Here is a 23,718-nt window from a genome sequence, read left to right on the forward strand (position 1 = left end):
GGCCTGTTGCTTCAAAAGATTAGGGGAGAAAATTGGATTACAAGAACAGTTTATTTCTATTCTCTATACACTATGACTGAGTGTAAACTCAGTTTGTTTCTCCATTTTCTAAGAGCTGAGCATCAAGATAATCTCTAAGCCATATTCACTGGTTACATGTTTTATACAAATACTATTATGTGTGTTTTTCGATACCTGGGAAGATATTTATGATGAGATTTGAGATTAATCTTAATTTTTTCCACATAATTAGAGGTGAACACAACAACAAGTGGGGGGAAATGATTTTTTGTTTTCAAATTAAAAAATATATATCATAGCTGTCATATTCTTCATTGGAAAAATAACTAAAAAAAAACCCTTTACATCGAAAACTGCTTCACACAAAAAATGGCTTTAGTCTTCAAAGATCTGTGTACACTGTCCAAAGTTACTTTCATCTGTTTTAATCTGTATTCATTCATCATTCACTGTTTAAAAGCAAAGGCTTATATCAGCATTCCACCCATTCATGCCATATCCACTTATATAAAAATGCAGTTTGACAGTAGAAGGTGAAGGTATATTCCCCAGAGCTGTGAATTGCTTGTTTTTCTCAACTTATTGTAAGACTCATGAATCCATATACATATATATATATATATATATATATATATGTGTATATATATATATATATATATACAAATAAGCAAAGCAGATCCTGCCTTTGCTAGAATTTTAACTCCCTGTGCACTAGAGGGACGGTGACCTTTTGCTTTTTAAAGGTCATGATGTGAGCGACACCATCGCACCACAGGGGTAAATAATGAGGTGGCATTCAGGGTGCACACTGGACTTTTATGGAGCCACACTATATACAATAACGACTGTCCAAGCCAGGACATCACCTGGAAGCAAATAAATACCATCTCATTATAGTTGTGGCGAGTTTAAAGTGAGAACAAGTGGATGGATTGATGAGCTCCCTGGAGCCCTCATACTGACCACTGGCAATCAGAATTAATGCGTTCTAATCAATAAGCTCACCAGGGGGGCTGAGGTGAGATGAGGAAGCTATTTTTAGATGAATCGCTCCTGCTGCAGGTTTAAAAATACTTAATTTTCTTATATTGTGCAGAAATATTTGTAGATTTTGAGCTCATTACTGATGAACCCTCTTTTAGCTCTGTCTGTAACAAATGTAAATTACATTCATAACTCAAATTTTCATGTAAATAAATGCCTGTAAATGTGTTCCAAAGTAAATGTAATGAAATTATCTCAATTAAAGGAACTCAATATGGCTCCATTCAGAATTATAGTTATGACAGGTTTATTGTCACTGATGCTTTAACATGTATGTACTCCTTAAATTATAGCTGATAATAAATAAAAGTAGACTGAAAATATTCACTTACGTAACGAGGCAAAACTCACAGAAGCAAATATAAACAGACATCAACTGTCTCTCAACATTAACCGTAACATGACAGAACGACTATATTATCATCGTGTCGCTTACATATCGTTAAATTCTGTGTGTACTGCAATTGTTATCAAACCAGTCAAATCTTACTGCACCAGCAGGGTTTATAGCTACAGCCACCAAAGTGCTGTTTGCATCATCTGTAGCAGATGGCACAGGAGATAAATGAAGGTCAGAGGTTAGCATCTTACCATGAAACTCATAGACGAAAACTAATATAGATTGTAAACCTTTTAAAAAATAAAGCAAAGCTACGTAAAGCCACCATATTGTATCTTTGGATGGAACACACCAAAACCAGCAACCACAGACATACTGTTTAGTTCAGCTTCTGAGGAATAGATGTGAGTGTTTATTTGGCACTTTTTAGTGTGTGTTATTGCAGCTGAATGCTTTTTGTCTGTCTTTTTGTTTTTAGCTAACTGAAAGCCGTTTAATTGATTTTAAAGTTTTCCATAAAAGCAAGACTGCTAATCATCTCTGCCTCTGTCACCAGAACTGTTGGTTCATATCAGCTCATGGTGACTTCTATGACATCAGAATGACATCAAAATTCATTATTTGAAGGCCCTAACTGCTGTATCTGTAAAAAACAAACAAAAAAAACCATCTGAAATAAATAATCAGGGCAGCATCAAAGTCAGTCGGACTTGTTATGTGTAAGAATGCCAAAAATGCATCTAAATGTTGTTGAAATTGTTGATTTTTTTCCCCACTTTACTTATCTTAGAAATCTTCTTCTTTTCTGCAACACTTAGATGAAGTGCCAACACCCCCAGGGTTGAAACAAGGGTCTCGCAGCCAGCTGGTGGCCCTTATATCAATCACTGCATGTTACTGGCATTTATCACTTCCAACGCGGTCGTTCTGACTAAATTGCTTCTCTGAGCTGCTCCCACTGTCACTCTCTCAGGTGACTGATTACCAGCTGACACAACAAACCACACAAGACACAAATCGGTTGATTGTACTTAAAGGTGTGCGCTCGCATTTTTGCTAAATATGCCAATTTACAGTCAGAGCAAGATATTATAAACTGGCTCTGCATGAGTGGGTTTGTTTGAGAGAGTTCACAGCAGCATAGTTTGAGCACTTGCTGAAACAGTTTTATACCAGAGTGAAACATCAGTCTGATTTCATCCACTGACAGTTAACCCCGGGCACTATCGGCTCTGTGTTCGCTGCAGCTTACATTGCATCAGATTATATTTTCATTCGGCTGAGCCTTTTTTGAATTTCCCCTGTACTCTCAGTGGTCTAGGAGTCTGGCGAGCTCAGCAGGGGCACAGGGCTGCCAAGCCATCTCTGACTTATTGTTTGAAACTGTGTATCAGCATGTAAGTGGGCATCTTTCAGAAGGCAGACAAGCACCAAATTGTTATTGTGTTCCTTTGATATGTGTTATATTTGTTCTCCTGCACTAAGATTAATGCAAATCAGTCATGTCTGTAAGTGGTAGTCTTTGTTAACTAGCGATTTTTTATGTTTAGATGGGCATAAGTAATTTTGATCTGCTCCATTAGAGTGAATCTTAGCTACATATCTGCACTACAGTGCACTGATGGACTCAATCTGGTCACCTGGCACATTTGCACTGTTTCTCCCCTCCTTTATAGTGGACACAAGCAGCTATGAAATCGTATACATGGTATTATCTCATAGTGCTGCATTATATAAACCTGACCTCTTAATGCCATATGAAGGATTTTAATGTCGCTGCTTCCCTGAAATTTCACAGCTGCATCCTCAGCTGATTTACATTTTAATAAACAGAAAATAATCTCGCCATTTGGTTTGCCTTGTCAAACTTTGCAGATTAAAGCGGCTGTAATAACAAGGTGGTTACAAATGAAACAACTGAACAGTGAGCAACAGGTAGAAAGGCTACCTCGGGGATTTTCTGACATGCTGTCCTGCTCTGTTCTGTGACTGAGAAGAAGAAACAAAGGAGCACAGAAAAGTCCAAAAATCAGTTCTAGAGGTCTACCCGACCACAGGGCAAGACACAGTCAGGACATGACAACAAGATCTGGTGAGGTAGTAACTAACACAACGGAAGGACCGAAGGACAAGAGGGGAACACAAAAGGAACTAAACAATTAGTGATAATTTCGCAGATAAGTTACATTATTATTATGAATTATATTATTATGGCAATGATACATGCATGATTATGAAAAGTGACACATAATGAAAATGTTTGCCCTAGGTACTTTACATTTTGACTATAAAACATGCATAAGTAATTTTTTTCAACTATGCAAAACTATTATGCAACAAAATTGTGTTTTTTTGCAGAATAAATCAGCTATAAGATATAAGGCTGCAATTAAGCCTGAAAATCTCTCTCAATGTCTTCTACATTGTTATTATTACTATTAGAGAACCTTCACAGACCATTTATTATTATTATTATTTAAGATTTTCCAATAATATAATTTTTTTATTATGTATTTTGATTTCCTAGAAACATCCCCACTTAAGTGTCCCGTGGCTGGATAGATTCATTTAGTTTTAAGCATTTGGAAAGACAAAGTTCTCTGTTGTCGTAAGAATATTTTCACTATTGTTAGGCCCTTCTGCTCAGTGACACCTACTTTCAACAACCACTGACTCACTGAAGCTTACTGAGACAACGACCTCAGAGGTCAACAGTAGGAGATCCAGAAACAGAGTGCCCGAAATGGAGAAAGCGAAGAGGCAATAGTGACACATCTCTTTTCTAATCCTCCCACTGAGCTACAACAACTTTCCCACCAAGTCATCTTAGATTGGAGATTATGAAATACAGAGTGGTCTAATCCTTTCTTCTCCATCATGTTCCTTCTCACAGCTCGCTCTCAGCAGTCCAGTCAAATCACCCTGTCTGTGGAGGAATCTGAGAACATCCTTTACACAAACTCTCTATCACAATATATTATTGTAATGGTTTTGAGACAAAAAAAAACTGCTAGAAGTTAATTACATTTTATATATTCAATAATCTGCTGTTGGGTGGGGTGCCTTACAAATAAGATACTTACACGATACTTTAAAATGTAACAACAAGGGGGCCTTAACAAAGTATGGCATATGTGATGAGATACCAGTGAAAAATGTGTCTTAGAATTGCTACAAACTAGAGGTGCACCGGTTGACCATCACGGGATCTGAATCAGCGGATGATCAGCGTTTTTCACTGTGAGTGAAGACACAAAGTTTGTCAAGTAAACCGCAGGTGGTCCAGCAAGACTAATCAAACACTTAAAACCCGTCGTTGAGCTGAACATGGACATTTTAAAGAAGCTAACACAGGAAAAGTGGACGAAGCTAAAGCTATCAAGAGCTTTTGTCCCTGATACAAGTGAGCAGTCGAAGTGGTTACTAGGAAAATTTTGGAGATGAGTAAAAGAGAGAAGCGATCATTGTTCTGTTATCTGATGAACTTATAACTTTGTTTTGTTATATATACCTGTTGCACCTGCTTTTGTTTGGTAAGGTACAATATGTCAAGTAAAGCTGGGTGGACAGCAGCTCATTTTACGTTTATTACCTGTATTTCTTTCCAGTGGCAAAGAGCTTTCACTATCTTGTATGCATAAAAAAAAGAGTTTGTTGTCCTTGCATCTCTGAAAGAAACCAACTGCACCTTCTGTGTATTTTGAATATGGGGGTAACACTGGTGTTCGTGCATCACTGTGGCATTTCTCTGTCAGCCTACAGGTCACAGTGAGTGTCGTTTGTACATCACCTGGACAACTTGCATATTAGTGCAAGTGTGATAAAAATTAAACTCTATTCTTTTTTGTTTGACTTTGTCCAGAACAAAGTCTAATGGCTGAGATGCTACTTGCAGCTGTAAGATTATTATCCTCATTAACACTTTCCTGTTCTTCTTTAATCTGATTGAATTATTCATCTTTATTATTCGTTCTTGTCACTTATCAACTCCATTTGTTATAAAAAAAAATTATGCAGAAGTGCACTCTGACTCACACATTAGATCTCCTCATTTATCAACACCTGTTTTATGTCTGTGAACAGACATAAAGAAACGGGAGGGAAACAAATAAGACATCCTCCATGTAATATGATAAAATCATCCTCATTGACCTTCATACAAACTGAAGTGTTGTGGATGAATCATTTGATGTTCCCTTGCCGAGAAGAATAAACTAGCTGAATGTTCAGATGAGTCATCCTTTTCTGGTTCAGCTTTTGATTTTCTTTTTCTGAAACTAGTAAGCTGAGGGCACAGTTAAGCAAAACTTTTCTTTAGAGCCTGTTCCACTGAGGTCATATGTGTGTTTTCCCACCTACCTTTACATCATTTTTTTCACCCTTTGTTTCTCAGCGTTCTCATTGTCACGCTTTCAGCTTCTGTGTGTTGATCTGCGAAGAGGAGTGATATGTAACAAATGAGGCACCCAGCTTAGGTGGAAACCTCAGACAGAGCGAGAATCAGAGGGTACATTTTGACAGTACTTTATATAAACATGCATCGTTCTACCTTTCTAATAGACAAAAAATTAATGTGAAACAATAGCAAAGTTAATTTTATTTCTGCTACAGTTGTCATTACTGCCTGCCCTGACAAAGCAACCTAAGGGTAGAAAGACCTGAACTGGGATAAAGAAATAGAAACCAGTTCTTATAAGAATGAAAGCTGTAACTGTTTATTTAAATGTCTCAACTGGTTTAAGACTGTTCAGCAACATGGCTCAGCCCAATAATACCACACTGGTGGGACACAGTCACTTACCACAAAGGATAAAATGACCAGACTTAATGGCCAGAATTAATGAAGCAGTTCTAGCTTCCTAAAACCAAACCAAACTGTTTTCTTGAGAACTATCGGAAAATTTTACTCAAACTTAAAAGTTCCGTCTTTTGCAAAATGCACTTTTTTTTACAGTTTCTCTCAAGAAATACGAGGGGCGATTAATACCACTATCACATCTAAGTGTAAATAAACAACCAGTTAATAGACAGCTATAGGAGGTAGTTGACTAATGGCACAGTGACAGAAAGTAAAACTGGGACACCAACCTCCTTGTGACTGGGAAAAAAAATCAGTGGTTACCACTTTTGATGACAAGGCAATTGCGCAGGTCGTCTGGTGGGATGTAACCTGTTTAAAAATAATGGGAGCCTGACTGCAATCACTTTCAGACAGACTGCCAAAGAAATGCAGACAGATTCCCAACAAGATCACTCTGCATCAGTATAGAGCGATTAATGCAACTCGTCTGCGTGGCATCTCCAACCCTTCTGCTTTCCAGCTGATTTGCTATATCCTTATATAAAAGCCAAACTGCAGAGCACCTATAACTTTTTGCAGTTAAATTGCTGTCTTGCAGGGACAATGTTACTATTTGGTTCTGAAATTCTGTCTCAAATTTGAATCTCTTTGTTTACAGATGGCAAAAGATTTGCAGCAGAGAGCGACAGATTTGCAGTTTTTGCTGATTTATCACAGATAATGGCCATATTATCACAAACAGATTGTATGTAATTGCCAGCTTGACCCCATTTAACTGCAAACTGATAGCAGACTGATAGCAGACTGACTCCGTCCTACTCCAGTTCGATTGCTGTCTTGATGCAACAAAGTCACAGATCTGGGCCCCATCTTCAAAGTAATTGTTTACAAGGCAACAAGATAACAAGCTCCCTGCACACGGTTGTGATACTACACTTAAATTGTTTGCAAAGATGGCAAGTCAGGTTAACAGTGCTGGTGTCTGAATTTGTTCCCTGTTGTACAGAGCATTGATGCCGTTTCCCTCTTTTCCCTCTTTGTGCTACGTTAAGTTAAAATATCACCAAGAAAGCAAATAATTGCATTTCCCCAAATGGCAAACTTGCTTTAATAAACACAGTAATCGTGATCCAACGAGTATATGGCTGGCTAGATAGATTTATACAACATATATAATACAACACTTTAGCATGTAGTGTCTGTATTCCTGTGCACGTTCTCACCATATTCGAATCTCTGGTGGCTTACATAAGTGTCAACAACCACATGAACATGGTGGTCTCATTAGCTGCAGAGTTATACTTGTATGTGTTGGAGGAGGAGATGTGTAAATGGATTTCAAATGCAACGAGATTGGTTTGTTCAACACAAAAAAGTTTTACATCTGGAAATTCTCAAGCTGGTGTGAGTGTTCTGTTTATACCTCCCTTATTTCTGTCAAAGTGTTAAGATCTGTTGACAAGTTGATAGAAGTTTGTGTATTTACATATATGTATCTTGGGACTCTTGCTTCTGAATTTAAAGCCAAGCAAACAATTGAGCTTAATGTAAACACATGAGGGGTTTTATGAGTTCAAGTACTCACTGCATATACAAGCTTACAATAGGCTCAGATGATTATTTTGGTGTCTATGCTGCTTAACAAGCTTTTTGTGATTCATCCATCCATTTATCCATCCATCGTTTTGCCTCATCCATTTGCTGGAACCTATCCCAACGATCATGTGGTGAGAGGTGGTGTAAACCCTGGATAGGTCTCCAATCTGCAGAGCCGACACTTTCGCTTTCACCGAGGCGTCACATTCACGCCTACAGGAATTTTAGAATTGCCAGTTAACCTAACATGCATGTCTTTGAACTGTGGGAGGAAGCCAGTGTACCATGAGGGATCCCACACAGCCATGGGGAGAGCATTCAATCGCTGCACAGAAAGGCTCCAGCCAGCCAGTGCACTCAAACCTTCTAGATGTGAGGCAAAGTTATCAGTTTTGCCAATATTTTATCAAACGAAGTGTAAATGCACAGTTATTACATGCAGTGAAGCATGAGAACCTGTACCAGGCAAAATATAAGTCAAGAGGTGAAATGAAACCAATGCTGTCTGCCCCACAGACTACACTGGAGCCATACTTGCCTTGTATTGGAAATTAAGCATTCATTTTGATGCCTGGCTGCTTTTGAGAAGCCAAATTCATGTACCTTATCATTTCACATGTTTAAATCACACTCTGAAGATCCTCCTGATAGTCCCTGTAATATCTTATTTCACTGACTTCCATTGGAGTAAATTGGCAGCAGTCTTTAATAAAGAAATAATAAAATAAATAAAGCGGAATGTTATATTATATGTGTGTGTGCCAGACAATGTACTACAAATTAAAAGCACTGAGGCAAGACGGCGAATGATCTTGTCTCACTTAGTACATATGAAATGGCATTCGGTGCCCACCCAAGAGAAGACAGGAGAAGAAGGGAAAAGTTCACTGATGTTTAAAATAAAAGTACAGTGGAAGGTTAACCTTTAACTATTATCAATTTTTAATAGAAATAATTTAATTTAATTCTATGTGCAACACAGTGACAGAGGCTCTCGGTGAGGAAACAGAGTTAAATGACACAAATAACTTCATGGAATTAGCTTTAAGTCCTTGGTTATAGCATGCGAGGTGAAAACGATGGAGGAATGTGTGTGTGTCTCATGTAATTGTGAGGCTGCTGTGCAGCTGATTGGTGCAGTTCTCTCACATGCAGAAGTTAATTTCTGCTTTTCTCTTTGGCCTTCAGCAGCTGCTGGATAATCCCCTTGAGCCTGTGTCCTATTAAGCTTTTAAAAGCCGGTATAAACTGTTCATTTTTTAATAACCATGTCACATCAAGGGTACAAATCTGCACCACCCACTGCCTTTCATCTGCACACTGTGGTCAAATTTCATCACAGCTCTGCTTGCTGCTCTGTAAATATAAGCATCTTCGTCTCCAACAACGTCATCTTTCTGATCAGATTATTTCTCATCGGTTAATCATATGTGTGTCAAGTGTAGGCAGAAGGATTATAGAAAACATTCTGACTCCATTTGCCCTCAATGATTATAGATTGGTTGCATTAACATCTGAATGGAGGACAGAATGGAAGTGTGTCTGCAGTGATCAGGGCCCCTCAGGAGGCTGTGTAATTATTTCTTTCTCTTTACCCTGTACAGTGGCGACATCCAGTATAACTTTGATTTAAATTCTCAGGTGATGCTACAGTTTTTTGGTTTTTTCAGTGGTGAGAAGAAGATAAAGTACAGGGAACCAGTGGGCAGAGCACCAGATACCTGGCTGTTCACCACAAGTGTAACACTGAGCCTCTCTACAGGAAAAGACAGAGCATATTTTACTTCCCGATGAAGCTTAGATCATTTAATGTATACAGTAAAATGTTCACACCTGTTGTTAGACTGCTGGTGCAAGTTTCTTTGTAGCTATGGAAGCTTAACACACTGATTTTGAAGGCTGGCTCGCTGCTAGGGACTAACCTGAAGCCCCTACAGTTAGTTACTGAGCAAAAGATGTTGAACAAATCACTTGACATCCTGGACAACACCTCTTACCTCTTTCACAACCTTCTAGTCAACCAGAATGTCATTAGCGGGATTCTTCAACCCTGTAATAAGGACAGAGGAAATCTTTCATACCTCTCCAGTTTTGTTTTTTTTTGTTTTGTTTTTTTTTTGTGTCCCATTTGGATCTTTAGCCATCAGAATTGTTGTCTTAAGGCCAAGAAAGATGCCAAGCGGATTTATTTTACCAAGTGGATCATCATGGCCTTGCCATATTGGTCCATTTGATTGACCTTTATTATAATTATGAATTTATTTTATTTTCAGTTGCTACAAACGGGACAGACATGACTGGGGGATAGGACAGGGAGAAAGAATGAAAGAAAGAGAGGGAGAGAAAGAAAACCAAAGGGGAGAAGAGACGGTGAGAAGGGGGGGAAGAAAGAAAAACAAACAAACAAAACACCTGGGTCACCTGTATGGAGAAAAAAAACAGAAGAGAAAGCAAACAACAAAGAGCAACATAATAAAAAAAACAGCACCATCACAATAAACTAGCTAGCAGTAGATATCAGTAGATACTAAATAATAAACGATATTGTGCAGCACGCAAGATAGACAGCGCACAATGTGCTTTGAGGCAGCAGCCAAGAAAGCTGTAGTCCGCGTCTGTGAATACCCGTGTGTACACCTGTGTGCATACCTGTGTGGATCAGCATGCTCGCATTCCAAAGGTTTCTCCATGTAACGATCTGCTAGGGAGTGTGGGGAGCCACAGCCCCGTCCCCAGGGCATGAAGCAGGTATGGAGGAGATCAAAACTCCAGACATCCAGAGGCCCCCAGAACACAAGAGACCAAGGAAGACCAACAGAGGGGCAGCCGCGCCACTGTCCCAGTAAGAGCTGAGGAGAGTCCCAGATGAGGGCTCACTCAGCAGCCACTGAGCAGAAGCCAAGGGGAGTTGCAGTGACGCGCCCGTGAGCTCCGCCGGCAGCCAGCCGTGCCTGAGTGACCGAGCCCCAGGCCGAGAGGCCGGGGGCACCCCACCTCCGAAGTGGCCCGAGCGAGCCCCAGGCTCCAGGCCCCGATAAGCGGCCGCCAAGGAGTGAGCCGGTGTGTACCCGGACGCCCACCCCCAGACACAAAGAACCACCAACGCACCGATACCATACCTCTCCAGTTAACGTAATAACGACTCTCTGTGACCCTCTGTGCTCTGAAAGGATACTTTCCCTCAGTGTGGCAAAGCACAAGCTCATTCTACTTGTTAATTTGCATTCATAAACTATAGACATTTGCCAGCTGCACCCATTTCTTTTGCATAATTTAAAGTTTTAGAATAGTCAACATCTGAGATCTCAGAGTGCACGACTCCTAAATCACTGTTTAATATCAAGATTATTGTGAACATTCCCATACTTCCATAAAGAGTTGTCTTGACTGTCATCTCTGCATGAGACTGAAATATCGTGATAGAATATGGGTAAAACGTGCATGCGCAGTGCCTTTGTTTTCATACGCACATGGCAGAAAAAGCATGGCGACGACGGAGAATTAGAAGGACTGTCGCTACCCGATCCGTACCAGAAACCCGATCAGTACCCCGCATGCGCAAATCTTACGTCACTTCCTCTCTTTGCCAACATTGCGACATTCAATATATTATATATATATTATATATATTATATATTATATATTGACACGGTTAGCGCCCAGTTAGCTCTTAGCATTTCTCAACAGCTCTGCCTCCTTTTCGACTACCGGGACATTTAAACAATGGATAATCCGTATCCGCAACAAATTTTTGCTGTTCTCCTCAACAGAGAGCGTCCCCCGATTGATCAACAGCGCCATAAAATAAGAAGAATGGTGCCTAATGACAGAGTTAATAATACAGACTTTGTAATATGTCACGTGAAGATTCAGCAGCCAGATGAAGTGTTTACTGGCAATTGACAGTGATAGCGGACATCATCATAACTATTCCAACAATCCTCTCCACACAGACAAGCATAAACACACTCGACTATCACTAAATCAAATTCAATACACGTTTGTAATGACGCTAATTCAGTTTACAATAGGGTTCATTCGCTCAGTCACCAGGTGGCAGTATCCTCTTACACTGGGGAGTAAACTGCCATTAAACGAACAGAAGAAGAAGAAAACCCCTGCAGTCAAAGGAGCTTGCAAAGAAAAGCGTCTGGACTTCTTTAAGTTGCTTGAAGACGTTTCACCTCTCATCCGAGAAGCTTCCTCAGTTCCAAGGTCAAATGGTGGAGAGTCCCAGACATAAACCCAGTGGGAGCGACCCCCCACAGAGGGACAAAAGGACCCCCTGACGATCCTCTAATCGCCTGAGCCAAGGTGGGAAACTGGGCGTGGGTCCCAATCAGCCAGAGTTTCGGGTGTGTTCATTGTGAAACCTGGCCCCACCTTATCATGCGAATTCCTGAGGTCAGATGGCCCAGGATGTGAGTGGGCGTTAAGGCGTCTGGGAAGGGATCTCAAAACTGGATTATAGATGGCAGAGAGTTGGTGTCGTAAACCCCCGCCTCTGTTCAAAGATGGTCGCTCACAGTGGACATAGATGGCTTCTTTCACTCCTCTTTCAAACCATCTGTCCTCTCTGTCCAAAATGTGAACATTGGCATCCTCGAAAGAGTGTCCTTTATCCTTAAGATGCAGATGGACTGCTGAGTCTTGTCCTGTGGAGGTGGCTCTTCTGTGTTGTGCCATGCGCTTGTGAAGTGGCTGTTTGGTCTCTCCAATGTAGAGGTCTGAGCATTCCTCGCTGCACTGTACAGCATATACCACATTGTTAAGTTTGTGTTTTGGTGTTTTGTCTTTCGGGTGAACCAGTTTGTGTCTGAGCGTGTTGCTGGGTCTGAAATACACTGGGATGTCATGCTTGGAGAAAACTCTCCTGAGTTTCTCTGATACGCCGGCTACATAGGGGATGACAATGTTGTTGCGTCTGTCCTCCCTCGCTGGTGTCTGATCTTCTTTTCTGTGCCTCTTTGCTGACTTTAAGAACGCCCATTTAGGATAGCCGCACGTTTTGAGTGCTTCCTTTACATGTGTGTGTTCCTTCTTTTTTCCTTCAGGCTTAGAGGGAACATGTTCTGCCCGGTGGTGTAGGGTCCTGATTACTCCAAGTTTGTGTTCCAAAGGGTGATGGGAGTCAAAGAGGAGGTACTGGTCCGTGTGTGTGGGCTTCCGGTAAACTTCGATGTTGAGGTTGCCGTTCTCTTCAATGTGCACAGCGCAGTCCAGCGCAGTCCGTACCCTGCACATGCGCGGTACGGATCGGGTAGACTCGATTTGTACAGCCCGACTTTGCACATGCGCAGTAAGGATCGGGAGTTCCGATCTGTCACTATCTTTTTATTTTTTTGTTTTTGTCTACATTATATTAAATGTTTCATTATCGGAAACATTTTAAGAGATACTTGTTATTCTTAACATCTTAACAGATACTCTGACCTGTAACTATCGTAAAATGCTTCGACCGGAAGTAGACACCTTTCGCGCATGCGGGGTACCGATTGGGTTTCCGGTACGGATCGGGTAGTGACAAGGACGAAAGCGGATCGTTGAATGAAACAGATGAACCAGAATTGGTTTGTACAAAATGGCGCAACTAAAGTGGTGTGGAACTGGTTTGGCTTTCGCCCGTCAGATACACACCAAGGCACAACAAGAGCGTGCAAGCGGGCCGTCGTTATTACCGAACTGATTTTACATGATACACGGTGCTCAAAAATCTGTCAAATAAGTTTTAGTACAACTTCGGTAAGCTACCAAGCCACAACACTTGATGAATTGTCGGAGCATTACGGCGACCGTAATACGTACTGTGGTTCAATATAATATTACCATATTTTACATGGTTATGCTGAGGATATGTCGGCCAATTTCAACTGGAAATGCCTTTTGGTTGAACTGTCAGCCAGGAATTTGCATTTGCACTGTTAAATTTTTATATATTAATGCACATAAAAAACAGCTGCTTGTTTAACTGAAAATACATTGATGGGTTTTTTTTGCACTAATAAACTTGTGGAGTTGTAAAGTATTTTGTCTCGCATTAATTATATCGGCAGTTATATCGTTATCGCAAATTTTCAAATATATATCGTGATAAATATTTTTGGCCATATTGCCCTGCCCTAGTGTCAAGCTTTAACTTGTAACCATTTTCAAGCTCAAACAAAAATCTTCAGACAGAGCGAGACCAAAAGGATTACTCAGTTGTCAGACTGACTGACTGAGGTCGCTTCTGAAAACAACTGATTCTTCTGAATCACGACTACGTGAACTGCAATCTGCAAATTTGTCCTGTGCCGTGTATCACTGAAATACAACGTGCAATGAAACATTAAAGAACTGAAACTAATTTCTACCAGACTGAATGATTGTAAACGGACTGGCGGTTTTGACCTAACCGCTGTCCACGCGCCTCCGGGTACCTAACAGCCTGCTCCTGCTCTACCTGAGCACCCTATACAATATGCTTTTTTTATGCTTATGGGATTTCTAGCCAACATTCACATTCCAGCGGATGAACTGAAGAGCAATACTTGGTATTAGTACCTTGCTCAATGACAATTGGCATGCAGACTGGAACAACCAAGGATGGAACCATCAACCTTCCACTTAGCAGAGGACCTGCTCTCCTCCTGAGCTACAGCCACTCAATTGTCCACCAATAAAACTGATGTGCACTGACATTTAGGATTAGTGAGGCTCACACTTTGTGCAAGCAGTTGCAGTACCATTAAAGGCTTTGTGAACCACGAGTAAAATCTGAAAATGAATGATATATTCCAAGGGATATTTGATGAAAGGGGCCCTGTGATGAAAATGAAATAATGTGATCATCTCTCAGTGAAGAACGCCTGTTACACTATAGGTCAACATCCAATGTAGTAGAGGCTTAATCTTTCTATCCATTTGGAAGTTCCTAAGCCAGTCATAACATAAGAGGCCCTGAGCTCTCCTCCTATTTCGGCAATTCCAAGAACATCTCAGGTGTTAAACATGGCTGTTAATGGATTAGGAAGCAGCTAATCCATCAAAAGAAAATTAATTTCAACAACTCTACTACCGAGTCAGAAATTTGTGTCAGTTACCACCATTTGTTAAAAGCTAGGGTTAGCTGCTTTTCTACAGAGCCCACACCATCACTGAGACACCAAGTACTGGTCTATCATCAGAATAAACATTGCAACTGATTGTATCTATCACCCATTAGGGAGTGTTTGCAATTACTGAAGTATTAGCATTACATGTCATTGACCAAATGACAGTGAATGTATGTCTGAAACATTTAGTGAAATTACGTCTGAGTTCTGCTTCTGCGTTTTACACAACTGAGTCCTCATATGGAAAGTGGAGCTTTGTCCTTTGGGTAGGAGGATTTTTCAAAAGAGGTAAAGAACAGTGTCCTACCTTTGCAGGATTACTGAGCAGACAGATAGTAATCCCCTAGTATGTGCACCCTCGGGCATAAGAGGCATACCTTGAAGTATTAAACAACTTTCTGTTGCTTAACAAATCTGAACCATCTGAACAGCTCTGAGTGAGTACTCTGCGCTAAATCACCATTGCAGCTAGTTAGCTTGCTAAAGAGCTGAAGTTAGCATCTTAGTGTAGCATGATAGCATGCTGACATTTTCTAAATTGCACAAAAGGCAAGCACACCTGGACTTAGTTTCCAAATATTTAAATTAACCAAAGTAGCTAAAAATTTCATCAGAATGGTATCAGAAAGAAAATTAAGGGATCATCAAAACAGCCAATAGTGCTCCATAAGAAAAGCAATCAAGATGTTTGAAAAGCTACAGAAACCTGTCCTCTGCTTAACCTTTGTGATATGTTCTATTCTGTGAGCATTTCAACAGCTCTCGTAAAATAACAGTGCTTGCAGAACTTAAAAGAAAAAGCTGCAGCATGTGCAAAAATAAAGAAACTTTGTGACAGAAAAACATGCTATAGATCAGTTTTTTAGCAGCCATGCATGACACAGTTGGTCGACGACAGGGGAAGGATTTGGAGGGAAATGTGACTAATCTGAGGACAGTAATATCAAAAGTTTAATTTCTGCGGCTTGCAAATGTATTTTAGTTGACTTTCGGATTTGTCACGCACTACAACGGTGGAAGAAGTTAAGCTGTATATATATGAAAATAGTTTTGGAAAAGAAAAGCAAAGACAAAAAGCAGAGTATCAAAATGAAAAGAAAACAAGCAAATTTAATAGCCCAAAAATGCAGTAAAGGATATTCATCCCATGGTCAGGGCATCCATCCCTTGTGCCCTTGCTGTTTCTGACATGTAGCTTGGAAATATTTTAGAGCTGTTCATTTAAGGACATGATACAGAACAAAGACCAAAGACCGTGACTCAAACGTGACACACTTTTAGTTCTTTAAGGTTTACCAGATGAGGCAAAGAGCAGAATGGCACACAAAGCAGCAGGAAATAGAAAAGTATAAAAAGATTTATGCAAAACACGTCACCCACACATTCTAACACACACAAAGGCCTTAAGTAAAACATTATTAAATAGATTTTTTTTTTCTAAGCCAAGAGCAGAAACAAGCTTTAAATGCAGATTTAAAAATCCTGGTGGATTACAGAATACTCAGGTCGTTGGATTTAACATAATCATAAACATAAACCACAACCATAAGTGGAAATAAACAGAATTGCAGCATGAAGCTTAACGTCACAACACCTGGTAACAAAGTCATCTTAATTAGACATCTGCACAGTCTGGGATAGTTCTCCGTGTTTAACCACAGTGGGGTTTTTTTACTGGAGTAGTCCACATTAAAGACGTCCAGAAGGAAGAATGGACTTGAACATGTTGTGTTTAGGCACAGAAAAAGACATATAAAAATTTAACAACTTACAACCAAAATGTTTTCAAATCCAGTGTGACAGGTAACACGTCTTTAGGACAGTGGCCCACTGTGCAAGGGATTATGTGCATTATGTGCTGGCATTTGACTCTTCACTTTGCTTTAACGATTGGTGTATCATACTGTTGCAGCTTGGGGAATCGGAAGAGTCGACTTGATTGTATTGCTTATTTAACTGTGCAGTTGCATGCTTTCACATCAAGTGGTTCTCCATGACTGAAACAGGCCTTAAAATGCCATCAACAGGCATTATGTGAAACATATGACTTGTTATGCAGGAGGTGTGGGATTCTGGAGTAGCGAAAAGCGTGTGCAAAAAACCAAAATTTAAGCGTAAATTTAAGTTTGTTCCAAAGGTCACTTATGTCCTTCTTTGTGACTATCAAGGGGAGGTTTTGTAAAAGATCTGACTGTACCTTCAGAGGCTTATAGCCATGATTATACAGTAATGAAATAACAACTATTAAAAGTCCCGTGCTTAAGGGCTTTTAGTTTGTTTTTTTCATAGTGTTTTTGATGACTATTACTCATTGTTAAATTAATCACAAATATAGGCAGACACAAAGGAATTAACAGCCAACACTGAAGTTCCTCTTAGTGTTACCAAAATTTATAGCCTCTTTGATTTGGTTTTTACAGCCTCCAATTTTAATTCTGTGGTTCATTCTCAGAGCTCAGCGCTGGTTACTTCCAGGCACAGGAAGCTCTTTCCAATGAAAAGGCTGTTAAAAACAGCAACAGACAAAAATACTGCACACCACTTACTCAGCACCATTCATAGACAAAGCAGTTTTTGAATCCAAATATGCAAATGTTTTCCTGCCCATTCATCATAGTCCATAAGATGAAGTCTCCACTGCATTGGAAGGTTTTTTTCTAATTATATCCAACTTTATAAAAATGACTAAATGCAAGTTCCAATAAGGATTTTCTGTCATGGGAAACAGTTGCCCCAAATTGTGATTCATTTCTAAATCTAACCTGCTGTGAATAAAAAAATTAATAATATCAGCTGGAATGCATTCATGCATTACATTTCTACTTGCACAAACATGTATCGTACTGACTTGTGATATCACTGTACACTCTAACCCTGTCCATCTGTAGAGAGGTCTCGTGGGATTAACAGGGCACTCATGCTGCTGGCATTTTAGTTGATGTGTTCTTCTAACCTTCTGTGGAAAATACAACGTGCACATGTTGAACGGAAGATGTGTTTTTCATCTCATTATTAATATTGTTTCAGAATGCTAACATAACCGCTGGAGTTAGAAATAACAAAAAAGACCCATAATGATATGACTTTTTAGCGTGTTACTTGTGTAATGAAGTGACTTGTCAGTGTTCCTCTGCTATCACTCGAAGAATGTCTCTCCTGGGACTCGTGGGGCAAAAGCAGGCTCAGCCAATCTCCGCTGCTACAAAATGACACAATATTAACTGGCCTTGAAGCTGCATGACCGGCAGCATAACAACTCCAAGGATCAGACACAAATCATCAAAATCTGTGACTCAGTGGAAAACAAACAGGCCAAGGACTCCAACAAAGAGCTCAGTGGACAAAAGCAGATATTAGAGGGGTGTGTGTGTGTGTGTGTGTGTGTGTGTGTGTGTGTGTGTGTGTGTGTGTGTGTGTGTGTGTGTGTGTGTGTGTGTGTGTGTGTGTGTGCCAGCCACTTCATTATGTAAACGCTGTAAACACACCGGTTGGAACTCCTTTTGCCTCAAGAACTGATTTAATTCTGGAAGCTGGAAACATGCCTCTAAGATTTTGATCCATATTAAAACATAGACTAAAATCTCTTAGCTAACTAGCATCAGTGATGTGCAGATTTCTCAGCTGCACATCCATCATGCAAATCTCCTCCTTCACCACATCCAAAAGGTGCTCTGTTAGATTAAGATTTGGTGACTGGGGCTGTTTGAGTCCAGTGAAGTCACTGTCGTGTTTGAGATGATTTGAGCTTTGTGACATGATGTATCCTGTTGAAAAGAGTCATCAGAAGACTGTGGTCATAAAGAAATGGTCAGCAACAATACTCAGGTAGGTTGTTGTAACTGTGCTACCAGCATTCTTTCCTGGTCCTGTCATTTCAAGTATTGGAGCAGATATCAAGACTCACTTGGCCAGATAATGTTTTTCCGTTCTTCTGTTTTCCAAATTTGTGAAACAATACACAATGTAGCCTAAGTTTTGATCTGTTTCATGCTTAGATGTTGTTAGTGTTATTAAAGTTATTCGTTGCCTTCCTATCAGCTGAAAACAGCTCAAGCCCACTAAAATCACTCTTCACCCTTCTGATGCCCAGTTTAAACTTCAGTAGGTCATCTTGGCTGCATCTGCATGCCTAAGTGAACCGAGTTGCTGCCATCAGATGTGTTGATTAAATATTTGCATTAACAAGCAGTTGAGCAGGTGTACCGCATTGTCATCCTTTTTTATTATCTCTTCTTCTTTTATTCGCATTTAAAGAATTTAGTAATTTCTTTTCAGGAAGTGGTATGTTGGTACAGTTTGCTTGCAAATTTTCAAGCTTGGGAATTTAAAATTGAGTTTTAAAATTATTTTTATAACATTAAGAAAAACCTATACATGTTGTAAGTCATTTTCCTTCTATTTATAAATTATATTGCTGTTTGGGGTACATATGCACCCAAGCCTGAAGGGAACTTTGCATGATCATTATTATAATTTGATGATTCAATTAAAGTACTTCCCAGATTCAATGTGTTCTGAATTAAAGAAAGGATTGAAGGAATTATTTAAAATTATTAAAAAAGTAACCATGTCTGTTCTTATATTATGGGAAGACATGGAAAACTGGTTTGATACAAAGTGAGATTTCAGAGATGGACTTTGTTTGCTTTTGCTCTTTTGATCCATTACTATTCCTAGCTAAAGTCTACTTCATTGGTAACACTCAGTTTTCCTGAGATCCACTCTAGATAAGAATCACAAATTTTATTATTATTATTATTATTATTAAATATAAAATGCATGTTCTACAACACTTAGGTTGGTCCACATAAAGCTCACATTCTGCACCGAAGTAAAAACAAAAATTATAGTAATGTGATTCAGTTGATTAAACTAAATAAATCCAGATATAAAACCTAAATAATGAATCTTTTAATTTATTCTTGAATATATTTCTGAGCCTCACAGTGTTTGTTTTACAGCTCTGAAAGTGACAACTCAAAGGCAGTGTGGGAAATTCAAATAAAACATTTAAGACCAAAACTTGTTTTGGCGATGTGGCTTGCATGTACAACTCTGCCTAGTGGTTTGGCAGAACATTGGCTGCACATTAAAACATTGAAAACAAATGAATAAATAAGTCCTTGCCAAACTGGGATTTAATCTGCTGCTGTGAATCTTGGCATCGCATCTGTATTTTTTGGAGATTTGGCTGAGATTTGGATATTTTGCTGTGATTGCACATTTCCTATCAGTCGTTTAGCTTTCTTTTTCTCTTCACTGTCTCAAGCCTCTTTGGTCCTGTTTAAAAAAATCACTCCCATCTCTCATGAAGTTGTCAGCCTTTCTCTTTATCTTTCCTGTGCCCTTCTGTCTTAGCTAATTAGCATCAATGCAGGTGGTCACGTTTGTGCTGCCATTAATAAGGAGAAAACACAAAGCAGGTGGTGTCAGCTTAAACTAATCTGACATTTATTGGTCACAGGTGTATAAGTTACAACATACAGTTTGACTAATCAAGGATTTTTACGTGTAGCATCTTTTATGAATTAAGCAAAGCACACCATCAGGGAATGCTCTTGAGAGTAACTAAGCTTTTTTATAAATGAGGATCTGACGCTTTAACCCGAGGCCTCAGTTCAAAACATCACCACGTCAAAACCCACAGTGGTGCTATTAACATGACTTAAGATTCGACTTTGACTGTGCCAGTTGGTTTTTCTGTGTTTCAGGAGATGGGAACCCTAAAGAGAGCAGTCCTTTCATCAACAGCAGTGCAGCCACTAACATGGATAAGAGCCAGCAGTATGATGGCAATAACATGGCTCTGTTTGAGGTGGGCGCACTCTTCACTGCCCTGTAATATAGGTTGCTGTCCTTAATTGTTATTATTAAGGAAATGTGACTGTATATGCTTTTAAGTTGAACTTTGCCTATATTTGTACTGCACTGCAGGAAGAGATGGATACCAGTCCCATGGTTTCCTCTCTGCTCAGCACTCTGGCTAACTACTCCAACCTGCCAACGGGCAGCAAAGAGCACGAAGAGGCTGAGAATAATGAGGAGGGGTCACGTCCATCTAAAAAACCTGTCAAGGTACAGTATGTTATATATGTGACCCATTTAACCTCACTCAAAACAACAAAAACAGGTGTAAAAGTGTCAAAATACTATCATATAATATGATTAGAAAATATCATAAAACAGGGAATTCTTTACTATTTATACCTATAATGTCAAACTCCCTACATGTAATTTGAAAATAATTAATATATGTCAAATCAAATGTATCTAATAATTTTATATTAAAAAATCCAAATCCTATAATATAGGACATAATAAAGGATATTTTTATTATGACCACACCTGTTTTTTCAGGTTGTCCAAATTTAAAAATGTAAAAACATAAAAAATTTAAAAATAAAAATGTTTAGAGAATTAAATACAGGCTGGTGAAATCACATGGTAAATGAAATTGGGAGTTCTCATAGTTTAACCATTTTTATTAATGTTTAGCAATGTTTAAATATAAGTGACTATAATTTATTAATTTAAATTATCAGTAAAAGTTCATAATAGAGTCAATATTTTTCTACTTTCTTAAATTTATTCCAAATCTGCTTCAAGTGTTGCGTCACTCAACACCTCATAAAAGAACGGTATTGTTTTGTTGCAGTTTGTACACAGGAAATAAGCTTTAAATTGCATCCAAACCTTTATCATCATTTTATGGAAGATTGGAAAAGAAAGCATCAAAGACAGTTTTTAACACCAGAGATGAAATTTACTACATTAAATTATAATGTAGTAAATTTATGTTTACCTACAAATGTTTAAAGGTACCCATATGGAAAAGAAATAGTAAAAACCTATATGATTTACTCTGACAATTATGGTGTAAGTAAATTTACGGACTGCATAAATCATTTTAGTTAGTGTGTAATTTCATAGCAATTTTGCAAAGACACAAACAGTATTTCCTCATCTTTTAAAAATGCTGCACTTTTTAGAACCATATTACGGAGTCGATTAACCTTGCCTTTTTACATCTTTATCTAATATTCATTATGCTGCAGTTGTTAGTCGATTGTCCTTTTATTGTACTTGCATAAATTTGATAAGGACTGTTCTCCTTACAAGGAAAAATAAATGCCATTAAACTTTGCAGGTCTATGTGACATTACAATGATGTAGCGAAGTCTACGTTCATATTTATTTATTTCACAATCACCGTTTAAACCTAACTTTCAAAAGAAGTATACAGGAAAGGAGTGTCTTCTCTTCCTAAGATCATATGGGCCAAAACGTACACTTACAATATAAGTCAGGGAAACATTGTTTGTTTTTCTTAAAATCACTTATGCAATACTTAAATTTACTTACATTATAATTATTTGTTTCCTGTTTAAACCTGACTTGTTGCCCTCTATTGTGGTGTAAGTTCAAATATTTGTAGGTAGATATAATTACAGGTGTGGGATGAATTATGGAGTGTTACTTTTTTCAAAAGCTGTTTTTCTTACAATAAATGCAATAACAGAATGACTGAACAACAAAGTAATAACTGACTTATTAGCCAGAAAAAAAGGAGTTAGTGCACTTTGTATCATAAAGTTTTTAATTTGTTATTTTGTTTTGTGTATTTTCCAGGCACCTCAGCTGGGCACTCTAATGGGAGTGTACTTGCCGTGTATCCAGAATATTTTTGGGGTAATCCTCTTCCTGCGGATGACATGGATGGTTGGGATTGGAGGCGTCTTTGGCTCGTTTATAATCGTCTTCATGTGTTGTTCTACAGTGAGTAAAACTGCAGGATTTCCTACTGTGGGGGCGCCCTGAGCCTCGCCGATCTGACTGCTGGCTGTTCAGCGTTCAAGATTAATCAGTCAACTAAAGGCACTCAGCCTATCAATCTGGAAAAAGAGTGGTTTTGCAAACATTTACAACTGATCACTGAGATATCACAACTCTAACATCAATGACAGGAAAATACCGAATACCTCCTTACTGTGAATCCAACTGTTGGGAACTATTCATGTGGATATTTGTCACATGCAACCTACCTAAACATTGTGGCAGACCTATAGATGGTATAGAAAAGATGAATGCAGCCACCGCCGGTTGTTATCATACTGTTTGTTTGGAGCCAAGCTAATTAGTAACAGTAACAAACTACAAATAGCAGAATTCAACTCACCAAAAGTTTAGTGCAGTGTCTGTACCAAAGAGAAAGCAATATTAGCCGTAAAATAGTTCCACTCAAAAAGCTCTAGAAGGCACTAACACCACAAAAGTTGATGGCTACAACTGAAAAATCACACTAGTCAGATATTTTATATAATAATTCAGTCATTATAAGGAGGGAAACAATGTTTGGAGGCCCAAAACAATGTTTAAATGTTTAAAACAAAGTTTTAAACATTTTTTAATATGTAAGTCTGTGAGAACTGACTGGGACCCAGCCTCAAGTGGCCAATACTGGAACTGCAGATTCTGGTCTTTCAGGCGGAGATTCTGCTACTTGTGCAGACCAAGCAGATGCCATGTCTATGTCCAGGGGGGAGCTAGCAAAATATTAGGCAGGTGGCTTTAATATTGTTTCTGATCAGTGTACAACAGGCTGTGTGAATGTGATTTCCATTGTGCAGCTGCTGAAGGTGACATAGTAAATCCTGATAAACGGCATTCTGCCAGTAAACCCACTAACAGGCTTTCAGCACCATATTTCTCCCTGTATGTGGGCTTAATCAACAAAGGGGCTTAAAATGTATTACATGAAATGTTTTTCAAAAAATTAGAGAAAGAAAAAGGGAAACAAGTCTTTTAAGTAAGGGAAGACACTG

At 39.0% G+C, this 23,718-nt stretch overlaps 1 protein-coding gene across 1 annotated transcript in view; it reads left to right on the plus strand.

Moving 5' to 3' along the window:
- Nucleotides 1-23,718, plus strand: part of slc12a5b (solute carrier family 12 member 5b) — a 40,883-nt gene that overhangs the window by 1,451 nt on the left and 15,714 nt on the right. The window contains exons 2-4 of the mRNA XM_085442892.1: nt 20,608-20,711; nt 20,831-20,971; nt 22,526-22,672. Coding sequence (XP_085299018.1) covers nt 20,608-20,711; nt 20,831-20,971; nt 22,526-22,672 — 392 coding nt within the window. The remainder of the gene's footprint in view (nt 1-20,607; nt 20,712-20,830; nt 20,972-22,525; nt 22,673-23,718) is intronic.

The sequence above is a fragment of the Copadichromis virginalis genome, linkage group LG20 (assembly GCF_057382275.1).
Source record: "Copadichromis virginalis isolate Kocher_CV1m ecotype Utaka linkage group LG20, C_Virginalis_male_GT1.1, whole genome shotgun sequence".
Taxonomy (NCBI): Eukaryota; Metazoa; Chordata; class Actinopteri; order Cichliformes; family Cichlidae; genus Copadichromis; species Copadichromis virginalis.